The sequence below is a fragment of the Callorhinus ursinus genome, unplaced genomic scaffold (genome assembly GCF_003265705.2).
Source record: "Callorhinus ursinus isolate GAN/ISIS: 27379988/994484 unplaced genomic scaffold, GSC_fseal_2.0 scaffold33, whole genome shotgun sequence".
Classification (NCBI taxonomy): Eukaryota; Metazoa; Chordata; class Mammalia; order Carnivora; family Otariidae; genus Callorhinus; species Callorhinus ursinus.
In genome coordinates this window covers 1,499,630-1,513,946 of record NW_027397095.1, presented here as the reverse complement: position 1 = coordinate 1,513,946, position 14,317 = coordinate 1,499,630, and the positions used below count along the sequence as shown (strand labels likewise).

The window sequence follows — 14,317 nt, the reverse complement described above, 5'->3', positions numbered from 1 at the left end:
CTCAAGCAGATTCTGCACTGAGCGTGGAGTCCAACACAGGGCTCGATCTCACGACCCTGAGATCAGGACCTGAGCCAAAATCTAGAGTCGGAGGCTTAACAGATGGAGCTGCCCAGGTGCCCCATGTGTAGCGACTTTTAATGGGCCTTTCCTCATATCTCTGAAGGGAGGGAAAAAAAGCGCTTCTTAACATAAATGGATTTCACTAGGGGAACGTTAGCCAATTTGAGGATGATAGTCTTTAGCAGGACATTCACCCAGTAATAGGCTCATTATCACGGATTCTTATTTGTTTGCTTTGATTCTCTGATGCAGGCTATCTTTCTCTAGCTTCTATTCCCAGGGCTGTTATTACATGTGTTTGAAAGTAATAAAACTACATTTATTTTAAAATGGTCTGTCACTCAGACTTTTCATTAATTTAAACTGATGCTACCAATCCCTCAAAGTATTTCCTTATCCAGGGCCAACCGGTTTCTTCAGCACCTGGACTGACTTGTTTAAAAACAGAATCTGTGGGGATGGGTGGATTTGCTTCAAGAAAAAAAAAAAAATTAAAAAGTAATATCTCTGGAAAGATGCAGAGAGAGAGAGAGAGAGATACCCAGGAAGTTGCTAATGCCTTTGTGAAGAGAGCCCAGTAATGCTGTGTTAATTAGCCAACACAGAGTTCCATTTATTCAGGGCAGAACTTCCCGCCATATCTGGTCTACTTACTTCTACATTAATACCTAGTAAATGCGGGATGCTTCATAATTTGCGAAGATCTTTCAAATGCATTTTCTTATTGGAGGCTCGCAGCAACCCTACGGAGGCGGTAAGGAGGAGGCGTTCATTTCACCATTTCACAGGAGACAAAACAGAGAGAGTTGCAGCAGCCCACCCAAAGGTGCACAGTGATGCCACAGGGGAGCCAGGTCTGGTACTCCGGTTTGTTTAGCCACACGTATGTTCATCGGTTCACCCACTGAATTCAATAAACACGTTTGGAGATGTTACTCTGTGGCAGGGGCACCTAAGCAATGAGGATATGCAGGGAGAAGGAGCTAGTAGAAAATGACAGACATGTGTGAAACTTCCAACACAGGATAATACAGGGGCCAGCCCAGAGGGGCACCCAGGTGCTGAGGGGGTCCTAAACCCAGACTAGGGCATGGGGCAGGAGGACTCAGGCTCCTCAGTAGAGATGCCATTGAGTTAAGGATAGGTAGGGGTAAGCCAGTCCAACAGCTCTTTCTCTGGCCCCTTCTAAAATAGTCCTTGGCTTCATCCTCTCTAGTAGTAACTGGAGATTAAGTTTTCAGCCTGAGTTCTTGTGGAGCACAACCCTCCTACCTGTCCCTCCAATCCAAAGCTGATGTACCCCAGCCTCGGGTGAGGACAGCTTAGTCTGGCTTCTGCTGAACAGAGACTCCTCCCAGCTCTGGGCCCGAAGCTGTGCAAATGAGGGGCTCAAACCAGGCAAGAGTTCACGGTCTGGGTGGTTTTTAAGATCACCTGATATGGGGAGGTCACTAAAATATGAGAGGGCAAAGAGTAGGAAGCTCCCATGACACTGGAGCCACCAATTAAAATGTTTCCTTCACAGGGAAATGCAAGGTCATTATAAAGGCGACAAAGCCAAGAATCAAAGCCATGCTCACGTAAAAGAATAAAATTCATTGGCTCGAGAAATTGGGAGATCACAACTGATTTTAATGATCTCTCTCCTTTTCCACAAAGGTTAAGCCAAGGGTGACAGAAAGGACATTAGAGCCTTGGGCAACTCACCTTGACCGGCAGCTAGACCAGTCCTGGTTTCTAATGTAAGTATTTGAGGAAGATTCCCTGTGTTAATCACAATTAGGAAACCCTAGGAGAAGCTCTTTAAGCCATATTTGCTATACAATGCAATATGAAGGGAGGGAGGGAGGTCAGCCCGGTACATAGCCTTAGATGCAAATAACTCTCACTTCATCCCCAGTGGACTCGAATGCCTACCAACTAGGACCAAGGTGCACCAACCAAATGTGCACCAACTGGGACCAAAGATGGAGTTTGTTTGGTTTTGTTTTGTTTTGGAAGAAAGGAGAGGAAATAAGTTAAAAATGAGAGGGAGCCGGTGAAGCTGTCTTCCTAAAGAATTAAGAAATGGGTCCTTGAATGGAGCTAACATCAGGCCTAGCTCCGTCCATCTTCCAGGGAAGAGCTGCGAGGGCCTTTTTTATAGGCTTCTCTTACTGAACAACAGAAATAGTAGCTACCATTTCTCGAGGGCCTACTGTGTTCCAGGCGCTATACTCTGCATTTCACCATCCCTCTGAATCCACTCAACAATCTGTTAAGGTAGAAATGATCAACCCCATTGTACAGATGGGGAAACCCTAGGGACTCAGGGAAGAAAAGGGCTAGTGCGCACTAGAGCAGAAATCCAAACCCAGGCTGGCTGATGCCAAAGTTATACGCTTAAACACGCCTACACTGGGTCTTACGATTGCCATGTTGAAATTTGCCTCTGTGTGCTTTTTGCTAACCCCCAACTGTTGCGCTGTATGTCTATCAGTAAAAGTCACCAGAAACTCAAACAATATTGTGACCTGGCTTAAGTATGGGAGGAAAGGACAAAACGTGGAGAGCTGAGCTGCTTTCAAAGAAGCCGCCAAGCGCTCGTACGCTGGGGGCAGAACTGGAGCCAGAGGTAGTAGAGAAGTGGCACCAGCTGGTCACTTCCTGCGGCCTGTAGGGGAGAAGAATCACTGCCACCATGACAGTCACCACATCAAAGGAGCCCGAGGGGTCTGAGGGCAGGGCCATCGGTGGGAGGCTCCAAAGTGAGGCTTCCCTGACAGACCTTTCCCTGTCCTTCACATGACCAAGTTCAAGAGTCTGTTCTCTTTGATCCTGAGTGACTAACTACCAGAAGGACCAATAGGTTTGATCAGCTACCCCATTCAACAGTTGGATCCCAAAAGACTTGTAGATATGTCTCCCAGATCCAGTTTCCTTTTACAGAAAGAATGGCCTATACTTTTTCACCCTTGCTCTGGCCTGTTCAACCAAACGATAATGATGTGGTCACATCAGCAAGGCTATCATTTACCCAGTGCCTACTTGCCAGAACACATCTTCACAACAGTGCTGTAGAGTATCATCCTCATCTCACAAATCTGGTAACAGACTTTGATGTCCAATGACCTGCCTGAAGCACACAGTGTCCGAACCAAGATTAAAATCTCCATCTGCTGGAACTAGAGGATATTAGGCTGAGCGAAATAAGTCAGTCAGAGACAGACAATTATCCTATGATTTCACTCCTCTGTGAAACTTAAGAAACAAAACAGAGGATCATAGGGAAAGGGAGGGAAAAATAAAATAAGATGAAATCAGAGAGGGAGACAAAGCCTAAGAGACTCTTAACTCTAGGAAACAAGCTGAGGGTTGCTGGAGGGGAGGGGGTAGGGGGATGGGGTGACTGGGTGACGGGCATTAAGGAGGGCACGTGATAGAATGAGCACTCGGTGTTATATGCAACTGATGAATCACTAAACTCTACCTCTGAAACTAATAATGCACTATATGTTAATTAATTGAATTGAAATAAAAAAATGACATCTCCATCTGTATCATTCTAAAGACTGTACTCTTCCCAAGATGCACCAGTCACCTGGCTCATGTTTGCTAACCTCTCAGGGTCTTCTTACTATAATCCTCACCACTAAAGACCAACTGGCTGAGAACCAACAACCTGTAGACCACAAAGACTGGCCATATGCCCTCAAGGCTCTTCCCAAAGAAGATGTAGAAAAATGTTCTGAGGACGGGGGGCATCCATATCATCAGTCTCTGACCTCCCAGTGCACTTGCTTTGAAGGAGGCAAGTAAGACTGACAGAGCAAAGAAACTCTAGTATGTTAATAATTTCTTAAAAGCAGTGATAAGTCCTTCAGGGACACCTCTCCTAAGCCTTCTGGGCTCAAAGAGCTCTGGTGCATTGAGTCACGATCGTGAGAGGAGACAAGCCTTACCCACCATCAGAATCACATTTCAAAGGCAGATTGTGAGGGGTGCTTAATTGTTGAGGATACGGATATCCCGAGACCCGGCCTTGAAGACCCCCAAATGTTCTCCATACAATGAAATGATCCAGCTGAACACGGGAGGGGCTGGCATAAGTACTAATAGGACACAATCTGTTTATAGTAATAAGCCACGAACCTTCACCAGGTGGTGACAAACATCAATACTGAGCTGCGAAAACATCTCCTGCTACTTCAGACGTGACTGTAGTAAAGGACAGCCCATCCCAAACATGGCACACCACACGAGGCTGTCAGTCAGTGGGATGAGCCAGGTTTTTCCTCTCTCGGTTTTGAAGGTAGAGCTACTGTATGCGACACCATAATCTTAAGGGATAAATGTCACATATTACCATAGAGGAGATCCTGAAAAATACCTGTCACTGAACACTACTTTTGAGATAAAGCTCTGATGAAAAATATGCCAATCTAAGGTCTTAGGGGGATTATTACATGCGGGTACACTCCAAAATTATCTGTCTCACCTTACCAGGATTTAAAAAAAAAAAAATTTATTTGGGAGAGAGAAAGAGAGCGAGAGCAAGAGAGAGAGAGAGAGAGAGACAGAGCAAGAGCAGGGAGGAGGGGCAAAGGGAGAGGGAGAAGCAGGGTCCCCACTGAGCAGGGAGCCCGATGCAGGGCTCGATCCCAGGACCCTGGGATCATGACCTGAGCCGAAGGCAGACGCTTAACCAATTGAGCCACCCAGGTGCCCCTCACCTTACCAGGATTTTAAAACATCTTGAGCTGCCATAAACATTTCATGCTATACCAAATTAAGTCATTTTCTACAGGATCCACTTCTCCTTCCAAGCCTCTCCATGAACAATCGTGACTTACATGAAGCCAGGTAGAGGATGTAAGCTGCCATCCGAGCAAAGCAGTATGATGCTTCAGTACCTTCATTCTAGGGCACGCACTTGGGTGAACACAGCAGCTCCCCACATCAGAAAGAATAAAGTGTCATGTTCCTGCTTCTAGGAAAACGGAAGCAGAAATGAAATCCCAAAATGTCTGAGGGCGACCAAGAACTGTAGAGCTCGGCATTGATAAGACCAACCTTCTCCCCTCTTGCCAGCCTTTTGTAAGCAGAGCTTCCTGTGGGTTATCGGGGCCAAGGGGAGAAGTAGCCACGGAAAGAAAAGGCTGGGATGCTGAAGACCACACTTCAGTCTCTAACTCTCAAACTGTCACGACAGGGGCTGCTAAGAAGAGCCACGGAGCCTTGGCTTCAGCATGATTTCAGTCTGGCTTGTGCCTACACAAGCTGGGAATCGAATGACCTTAGGACCTACTCAATACCTTTGAATATTGTGTCCATTATCCATTGTTTATTTTCTTTCCTGTGCCCCCTTCCTCTTGGCTCTGTATTCTGTCTTATATATTTACTTCCTCATTGGTGCTTCCATTGGCTATCCCATATTTAAGGTTGTATGGGGGAGCCCGGCTGGCTCAGTCAGTGGAGCGTGTGACTCTTGATCTCCGGGTTGTGAGTTCAAGCCCCATGTGGGGTGTAGAGAGGACCTAAATATAATATCTTGTTCAAAAAATAAAGTTCTATGTACATGGCCTTGAGCCATTTGGAGAAAAGCCATCACATAAATCTAAACAACAAACAAGCAAAACCCAAATAACAAATAACCTATTTTAGCACGAGAGCCTGGGGGCTATAGCTAGCCCCTGCTCCATATTGCTAACCTATTCAGATGTGATTGCATTGAGCTGTGGGTCTGTATCTGTGTGTCTGCCTGTGCATATAGGTCTTACCTTCACTTAATTCCTTCACCATCAAAGTGAAGGCTCTGAAGTTCTTCCCATTTTTTTCTGTACACCAGTGAAAGACCTGTTGGTGCTAGGAATTGGGCCCTCTCCACCAAATTCCTCAAAATGCAGTGTTCTTAAAATAAGTGCATCATGAAAACAATCACCTGTTCTCTCTCACCTTTCCTAGATTATAAGCGCAAAATAAGCCATTTTGTTGCTCTCATGTTTAAGATAACTTAGGTATTTATTTTGTAAAGTCATCTCTACACCCACTGTGGGGCTCGAACCCACAACCCTGAGATCAGGAGTCACATGCTCCAGCCGGGCACCCTTTGTTGCTCTCATTTTTAGAATTATATTGCATACGGCAGGAATTGGGTGTTCAGGTGTTTGCTCCCACTGGTTGATATGCCACAGTCTATGCCCCCAACCCAGCAGAAGAGAGAGAAAAAGTCTCCTTACCCTCCTTTGCTGCAACATCCAATAGGTCTTGAAACAAGAACAAAAGTCCTTGAGAACTAAGATAATTGTTTTGTGTATTCCTGCTTTCTGCCTTTCCCCAGTAAGCAGAGAAATTCTGAAAAGGCATCATGAACACTGGAAGACTTGTGTGATCAGAGGAAATAAAGGAGAATTCATGGTGGGTGTGTGTATGTATACAATCCCTCAGGTGAAATGGGAAGTAAGATCACAGAGCAGGGAGAGGAGTTACCTGCAGTGAAATTTGCCCCTGCAGATCTCAGGGAGTTTATTCTCTAATGCCAGGTGCCTCATGTATGCCCCTGAGTGTTCCAGAGTCATCCTGAGAAAATTCGAGATGGATCTACTGAGTCATAATGGGCAGAAGTGGCTTTGTAGGACTGCCAAGGAGATACCAGCAACATTCTGGAGCTGACATCGGGATGCAGGCTCAGTCACATGACAAGGAGCAAGAGCAGCTGGGACTGAATCACAGAGGGGACTGAGGCACCATGCCACGAAGTCCAAGCGCTTGTATATACAGAACCAGGAAGCTGCAAAGTCACTAGGGAAGCATCAAGCCCGATGGGAGGCGTGCTGATTGGAGGAGAGGCCAGTTGACCACACACACTGGGCTGAGAAAAACGACTCAGGAGATGAATTGCAAAGGGATATAAAGAGCAGGAGAGGTGAGGGAGAGGCTAGCCTTTAGGTGGTGGTCAAAGATGTTGGGGCTGGGCGGCCTGAAGGTTTGGCTGCCCTGTTGTCCAGGTTAAGGATGAGCCACACTGACTCCAGACGTGGTGGGTGGAGCCCGATAGAGCAGTAGTTGCTCAGGGGTCACTAAACTTGGGTAGGAAACAGACGAGTGAATACACAAAATGTGCTACATCCAGACACTGAAATATTATTTGGCCATAAAAAGGAACCGAGTACTGATCCATGCTACAACTCGGATGAACCTTAAAAACATTATGCTAAGTCAATGATTCCATTTGTATGGAACGTTGAGCATAGGTAAATCCACGGAGACAGAAAGCCGACTCTCGGTTGTCGGGGGCTGAGGGAGGCGGGGAGTGGGGAGTGAGTGCTAATGAGTACAAGCTCTCTTTCTGGAGCGATGCAAATGTCTTAAAACTAGATAGAGGTGGTGATTATACAACATCACAAATGTACGAAACGCCACCAAACTGTACACCTTAGAAGGGTTCATCTTATGTTATGTGAATTTCACCTCAATAACACATGCACACGCGCACACACACACACACACACACACACACACACAGATGGGTAGAGCCTACTGGGGAAGGAGACTGGCTGATTATTTTTCCTTTCTTCTCATTAAGTTGTAAAGTCCTCAGCAGGGGCAGGCACTGGATTCTACTTATCACTATGCCCCCACAGGGCCCAGTGTATAAGATGTGCTCCATCTCTGTTGAATGAACTTGAATTATCAGATGCTACATGTCAAGACAAGATGGCACTTTTTTTTTCTCTCTGACTAGCAGTTTTTGCACATGTATAAATTTAAGTAGTTTCTGTTACACTAACTTAAAGATCAACTTGATTCAGCAGTAAAATGGGGCTTACCTTCCAGATGGTATCAAACCATCCAGAAGAAGAATGAACATTTTAGCCCGTGATCTAGATGTTTGGCCTAACAGTCCTGAAAAGGGGTATGAGGAGGGCATATGGGGATGTATTTACTAAATGGCTCACTCTTCATACAGGAATTTTCAGTGCCAATGCAGGCAAAGCCCATGGTTACCTGTTGTTAAGCCCAGTGTTAACTTACTCCCATGGGATCCTTTCTGTTTTTCTTGCTCTCAGAAATGCTCTAACTGAAATTCTCTGTAGTACCACAAAGGCAAAAGACAGAGGATCTTCCACTTTTGGCAACTGTAGGAAATCTTTGCCCGTAGGATCCATGGTATCTCAGATGAAAGGGTGTACCTCACACGAGCCCGAGTTTGCTAATTCCAGGATTTCTCAGCTAAATCCCAGAGCCAATGTTTATTTATCTCAAGCCAAGATGGGGGGGGGGGGGGGGGGAAGGGTTGTGGTGGGGAGAGGTTAGAAGGACAAATGACAGGCTTATGTGGTACTCCCTCAGACTAGGTCTGTGAAAATATTCTCTTCATTCATATTTCAACTGATTGGTTTCATAAGAGCAAACAATTGAATGGATGTGAAATACAACCATATTTAGCGACTTGTCGAACTCTTGAAAAGTTGAGTGGTCTGACGACCCAGCTGTCATGGATATTGATCCATATTTTCCCTAGCATTGATATTTTCCTTTTAATCCGGTGTCTCCACTGACAAGTTTAGTTTCCTTTCAGGATCCTTGATTTTCATAAGTTTTCTTGACTAAAAGTAAAATACTTTGAAAAGAATACAAACCCAACCTGTAAAGATAACAAGGTTACAACCGATTTGACAATGTGAAGTGGCAACTATTACTTAAGACTGAACAAAATGAGAAATTCAATGAAAAGCTCTGGAAAGAGGTTTTACTATAGATGAGACAGGCAGTGTGAAGCTAATCTTTATAAATGGCACAAATAGAGTGCACACATGTCCTCAGGCTACAGAACTTCCTATGATTAAATGTATATTCCCGAGTAATTTTTTTTTAAAAATCTGGTTTGACACTATTCCCTAGACCCATCATCACATTAGGTCAGTAATTTAGGTGTAGGTTAATTATAACCTGAGGTTACTACCCAAGGAAGAGTCACTTCCTGGATTATAGTACCCTTACACTGTCTACAAATAGGTTTGATTTCCTTCCTTCCTCCCTCCCTCCTTTCCTTCCTCCCTTCCTCCCTTCTTTCTTTCCTTCCTCCCTCGGTCCCTCCCTTCTTTTCTTCCTTCCTTCCCTCCCTCCCTCCCTGGATAGCACATATCAACAATAAAAGTTGTTTTAAAACAATAGATTGTTCAGAAATATAAATATGGGTTTGAAATAATACCTTTTCTCCATACTATACCATTTGTGTTATTTTATTATTTTGTTTGATACCCTGAGATATTTAAAGCCAGCAAATTAAACAAAAAAAACTTCATTTAACAGAATTATTTTAATGGTGCAAAAGTGCATTTGGCTAATTTTTAGACTCATTCAAATTCAGCAGGCTTTGGATTCCACCATTTGATAGGGGAGGACTTTCTTGGTTCTCGAGCAACATCCTTCATGAAAGCACACTGGGCATGAAGTAGCTTATATGCACCAAATTCAATTTAAAAAATCCCACTAATTCACAAAACATAGGCCTGGGAAGAAATTCTTTTAAATAAACTAAAACTGGATCATCTAATTTTGTTTTTCTTGAGGAACAATAGAAGGTATATCCAGCAGGGTTCCAGCATTTGCCTTAAACGGTCACAACAATAAAGAAACCCATATTAACACTTGATATATAGTAGGTGCTCAAATACTTGTTAAATGAACATTAGCAAATAAATATATCGCTAACTAACATTTCCTCTTTAGGAGCAGACCATGGTTAGGAGATATGCTGCCTAAAACAAATTAGTATTCGGGAATTGTTCATTTTTTACCATATTAGCATCCCAGTGGGTAAGTCACTGTGATGGTTTCTCTTGAAGCTTATGCAAGAACCACATATTTGACCTGTGGGCATTTTCTTTTTTAAGGATTATATTGTTTATACCTGTTTTACAGCATCTGCTTTTAACAAAGCCAAACACCAACTGCTTTTCTCTGACAATTTAAAAAAAATATGTCATAACAGTTAAGTACATTTCCATGATTCTACTTAGAACCTGATGAGCTTTTAGGATAATAAATATATACTATTTCTCCAGAGTGGAGTGGATGCACGGGGCCATTAATCCCCGTAGCCTGATTCACATTTGCTGGAGGGAAGTCTATCTCCATGCAAATTCAATGCCTCATTCCATTAGCACCTCATTCTCACTGTCCCAGGTCAGTAAAACAGCTTAGTTGGGAAACAAGCTGTTTTCAGGCATGTGTTTTGCCTTGCGTGGGGAAGAGGGGGGGCGGGAGGGAGAAAGGGAGAAGGAAGAGAAGAAACATGAACTGAGCTTCTGGTATATGCCAGTCTGCTACGGACTCTACTTTTATGACCTCACCTAATCGTGACAACAACCCTGTGAGAAGCCCTTCCTTACAGAAGAGGGCCTTGGGACTTTCTAGGTGGAGTGACCCACCCGGCAAGGCCCCGCAGGGTAAGTAGCAGGACTGAGACGCAAACCCAAGTTCATGTGGCTCCAAAGCCTTCCTCTAGTCCATTACATTACATTGCTAATTCATTCCATTTAGCATCATGACTAATTATCCCATGCCCTGATGTTGGTTCCCACTAGACCTTAAGCTCCTCAAAGCCGGTAACTTCCTGTCTTCAGCCTCATATCCTTGGTGCCTAACCCACAGTATCTCAAACTATAAAGGTATATGAATGAATGAACAAATGAACCGGTAAGAGAAAAAAATCCCACAGCCTGCCAGAGCTAGAAGGTTCTAATCCAACCATCTCACTTTTTAGATGGGGAAACCATGGCCCAGAGAGATTAAGTCACTTGCCCCAGGTTAAGTGACTCATTAGTAAAAGATTCAGAACTCGAGTTCAAGTAGCTTCTATGTTCTCCTCGACAAGACGCTGCCACTTGGACAAATAGCTTTGGGAGCCTGCTCATCAACTCCCCATGGTTTCCTAAGCATTTTACCCTCCTGATTTCGTTCCTTAATCCCAAACTCTTCCTTACACATGGGAAGCCATGGGGGTTAGGAGTGCCATTAGCTCACTAGATTGAGAGCTCCGGGAGGACAGGAAATTTTGCCTGTTTTGTTCACTTCAACGTGACTGGCGCTTAGAACGTGCTCAGGAAATATTTACTGAATAAAGGAACATATATTATTTCCTTTCCAGCAATGAGCAAATTCTTCACAGATGACAAATGTTAGCACAGATTATACTCAGTGACCAACCATTTCAGCGATATTGCTCAGTGAAATGGTACCCCTTTTCCCCTCCTCATTCTTCTCTCCTCCATCTTCATCGATAAAATGGGGGGAAATAATTTACTTCTGAAGGTTGGCGTAAGGATAAAAAGAGTTAATACAGACAAGCACTTAGCACAGTGCTTCATACACGGTTAACTCTCACTAAACGGTAGCTATTAGTGTGTATATGATTTCTTCAAACCAATAAATAAATAAGGGTCCACATAACAGGGAAATGGAGAAGCCAAAGACAAAAAAGGGGGCTGCTGTTTGATGCTCTACACCTGGTAAAATGTCCCTGAATACACAGTTCTCTACATGCTTTAAAGTTTGTAAATTCTCTAAGGGCTTGTCACAGATGCTCACATGTATGTTTTTTTCAAGAACACTTCTTGTGAAGTTAGTGAAGGCAGAGAGAAGACATAACCAACCTTGAGATAGACCTATGATGAGTCTTTCTCAAACACTGCTATATTTAACATTCAAAAAAAAGATTACCTCTCCACGAGTTCCTGTCCGTTCCAGCAAAGAGTGTCATTTTCAGCCACGGGGCTATGGCTGCAGACGTAGCCAGGCAAAGCGCTATAGAAGCTGATGAAAGATTTCAACTTCTGAATTAGTTCCCTGAAAGAAAAAGAAAGCATCTGTGCATAAGAGGCAAGTAAACCCAGTATGAGAAAAGTTTAATTTCCTTATCAGCATGACAGAAAGTCTCTGCCAGGCTGATTAGAGCCATAAATGATTTTAAAAAAGACATTCTTGGTTACAAGGCCACAATTTAGTTTTTTTAAAAAAAATCAATAAAATGATATTGGGGGGAAGAAAAGTTGCTTGCCATATAAGGTGCTGCTCCTAGCAGAAGGATGATTTAATTCCAACATTCATTTTCTTACACATTCGGCTTCCATTTTTTGTTCAGAATGCTGTTACCTATGTTCTCAAAGGTGCTGATTACAAGGCACACGGGAGCACTACGTATCTTTTGGTTTCTGGGTGTAATTGAGTGCATTGATTGTAATTTACAATGCTATTACCCTAGAGATGGCCCCTTTCCATATAGGCTCGGGCTAATAGTTGCAGATCAGAATCACAGGGTGCTCAGAGCAGTCTACGCTCTATGAAATTCTCCTGACAATATAGCCAGAGAAACTCACATCTGCTAGAGGAGGAAGGTTTCTTTGTTCTTTGTCTGTATATTGTGGTAACTATGGGAGGGGGTGGTGGTGGTGGTGGTGGTGGGAGGCAGGAGAGAGTGGATCCTAGTATATTTTATTATTTATTTGCTTTGGCTTTTATGCTACATATAAGACAAATGTGTGTGTGTCGGGGGGGAGAGGGAGAGAGAGAGAGAGAGAGCGAGAGCGAGAGCGAGACAGAGAGAAGAGAGCAAGCACATTATATATGCAAATAGGTATAAACACACACACATAAATACCCAGCAAATTTTCTGGCCTATTATTTTGTTTCAGCTGTACATGGACACACAAAATAAGACACTACAGACTGGAGAGAAGTGGCTATGCTTATAAAGAAATATTAAAATATCTACACAAGAGATGTCTGATGGTAAACACAAATAAAATACTCTTTATTCTTCTAAAGCAATGTTCCTGGTAGAAAGGAAGTTAAAGCGTTCTTCATAACCAAGTCTATCTTAAGTCTCTACTAAGTTTTTAGAGACTCCGGCCAGGGAATTTTCCGGCAATGGAGTAATTATTCAATACTGTTTCCAGGCTAAGAATGGACTGGCCTGATATATAGGCCTCTGGAGAAGCCAGAGGCCTGAATCTCATTTGGACACTGGTGGGAGTCCTGAGCCCAGAAAAGCCTTCTGGGGGTTGTTTTCGGATCTGGCCAAAAGAGGAAGACTGGTAGAAATTATTTTCTTGCATTTTTCCACTTTATTACCATAAAACGATTCATTTCAACTGATGATTTAGAAGAGGGAGAGCACTTACAATACTCAGCACATCTTCACAAAGGCTCGGGTCACAGCAAAGCCAGGGTGATGGACAGAACAACTCAAGAAAGGTTATTGGAATGTACATAACTCCCGATACCCCAACAGTTGCTTCCTGCTATGCTCAACCCCCCCTCGCAGCCTACTGCTGGGGGCTGAGCTCTGTCAACCTCCAAAGTGAAGAGGCTCAATCCAGGGCTCGGAAAATAAAAGTCAACATTATAGTTTCTAACAGGAAAAAGATGGGTTCAATTAACGCTAATAGGAGAGATGCTCTGTTTTACAAGGTAACAATACAGTTCCCAAGAGTGGAAACTGAGAGAGTAAAGGCTGAGGCTGAGTAACCCCCCACCTCCATGAGGAAATGGAATATGGCCATCAGTCTATGGGAGGCGACGGCCTGCTCTTTAATGAAAGAGTTTCCCTTAGGCCTCCTCCTACCTCTGAACTCTCTCTAAGATAGCACATGGCAGGAAAAACTGAACTCATGGCAAAGTCTTCCAGTTTGACTTGCCTAGAAGTTAAAAGAGACAAAAAAAACCCCAAAAACAACAACAAAAAATCACTCTTGAACTTCTCCTAGCCCCTGAACCATTACAGTCTTCTGGGCTGATCATAAAGATCACTGGCAAGTTGGAGAAGATTCAGAGAGGGTCCGTCTAAACATCAAGGGGATGAGGGGCTGCCATAAACACGAGACCTCCCACTTTAGTATGGAAGGACATTACTTGGTGGGGTCAAGATACACGTCTAAGAAAACTGCAGAGAATGTGCATACTGTGAACACAATCTGGGTCGTCAAATTCTAGGGCTCAGGGGAATCTCTTTGAAACTTGAGCAAGGTAACTTGGAGACACAGAAGGCCATCCCATGTCATAGAGTACTCATTACCACCACAGGACATACAGGATGGACCTAGGAAGAGATTGTGCTTGAAAGACTCGCTTCTGGATTAATTGTTTTGAATTTGGAACAGTTTCATTTAGCAACCACGCTATAATGATGGTTGGAGTCTCCGAACCGCCCCTGAAAACCTGTTAGGAGGAGTAGGTAAGAGCACTGATTTTGGAGTCTGACCCACGTAAG

General features: G+C 43.8%; 1 protein-coding gene across 1 annotated transcript in view; it reads right to left on the bottom strand.

Annotated features, from left to right (window-relative positions):
• GPC3 (glypican 3) overlaps positions 1-14,317 on the bottom strand; it is a 403,812-nt gene that overhangs the window by 115,271 nt on the left and 274,224 nt on the right. The window contains exon 5 of the mRNA XM_025852524.2: positions 11,770-11,895. Within this exon, the coding sequence (XP_025708309.1) occupies positions 11,770-11,895 (126 nt within the window). The remainder of the gene's footprint in view (positions 1-11,769; positions 11,896-14,317) is intronic.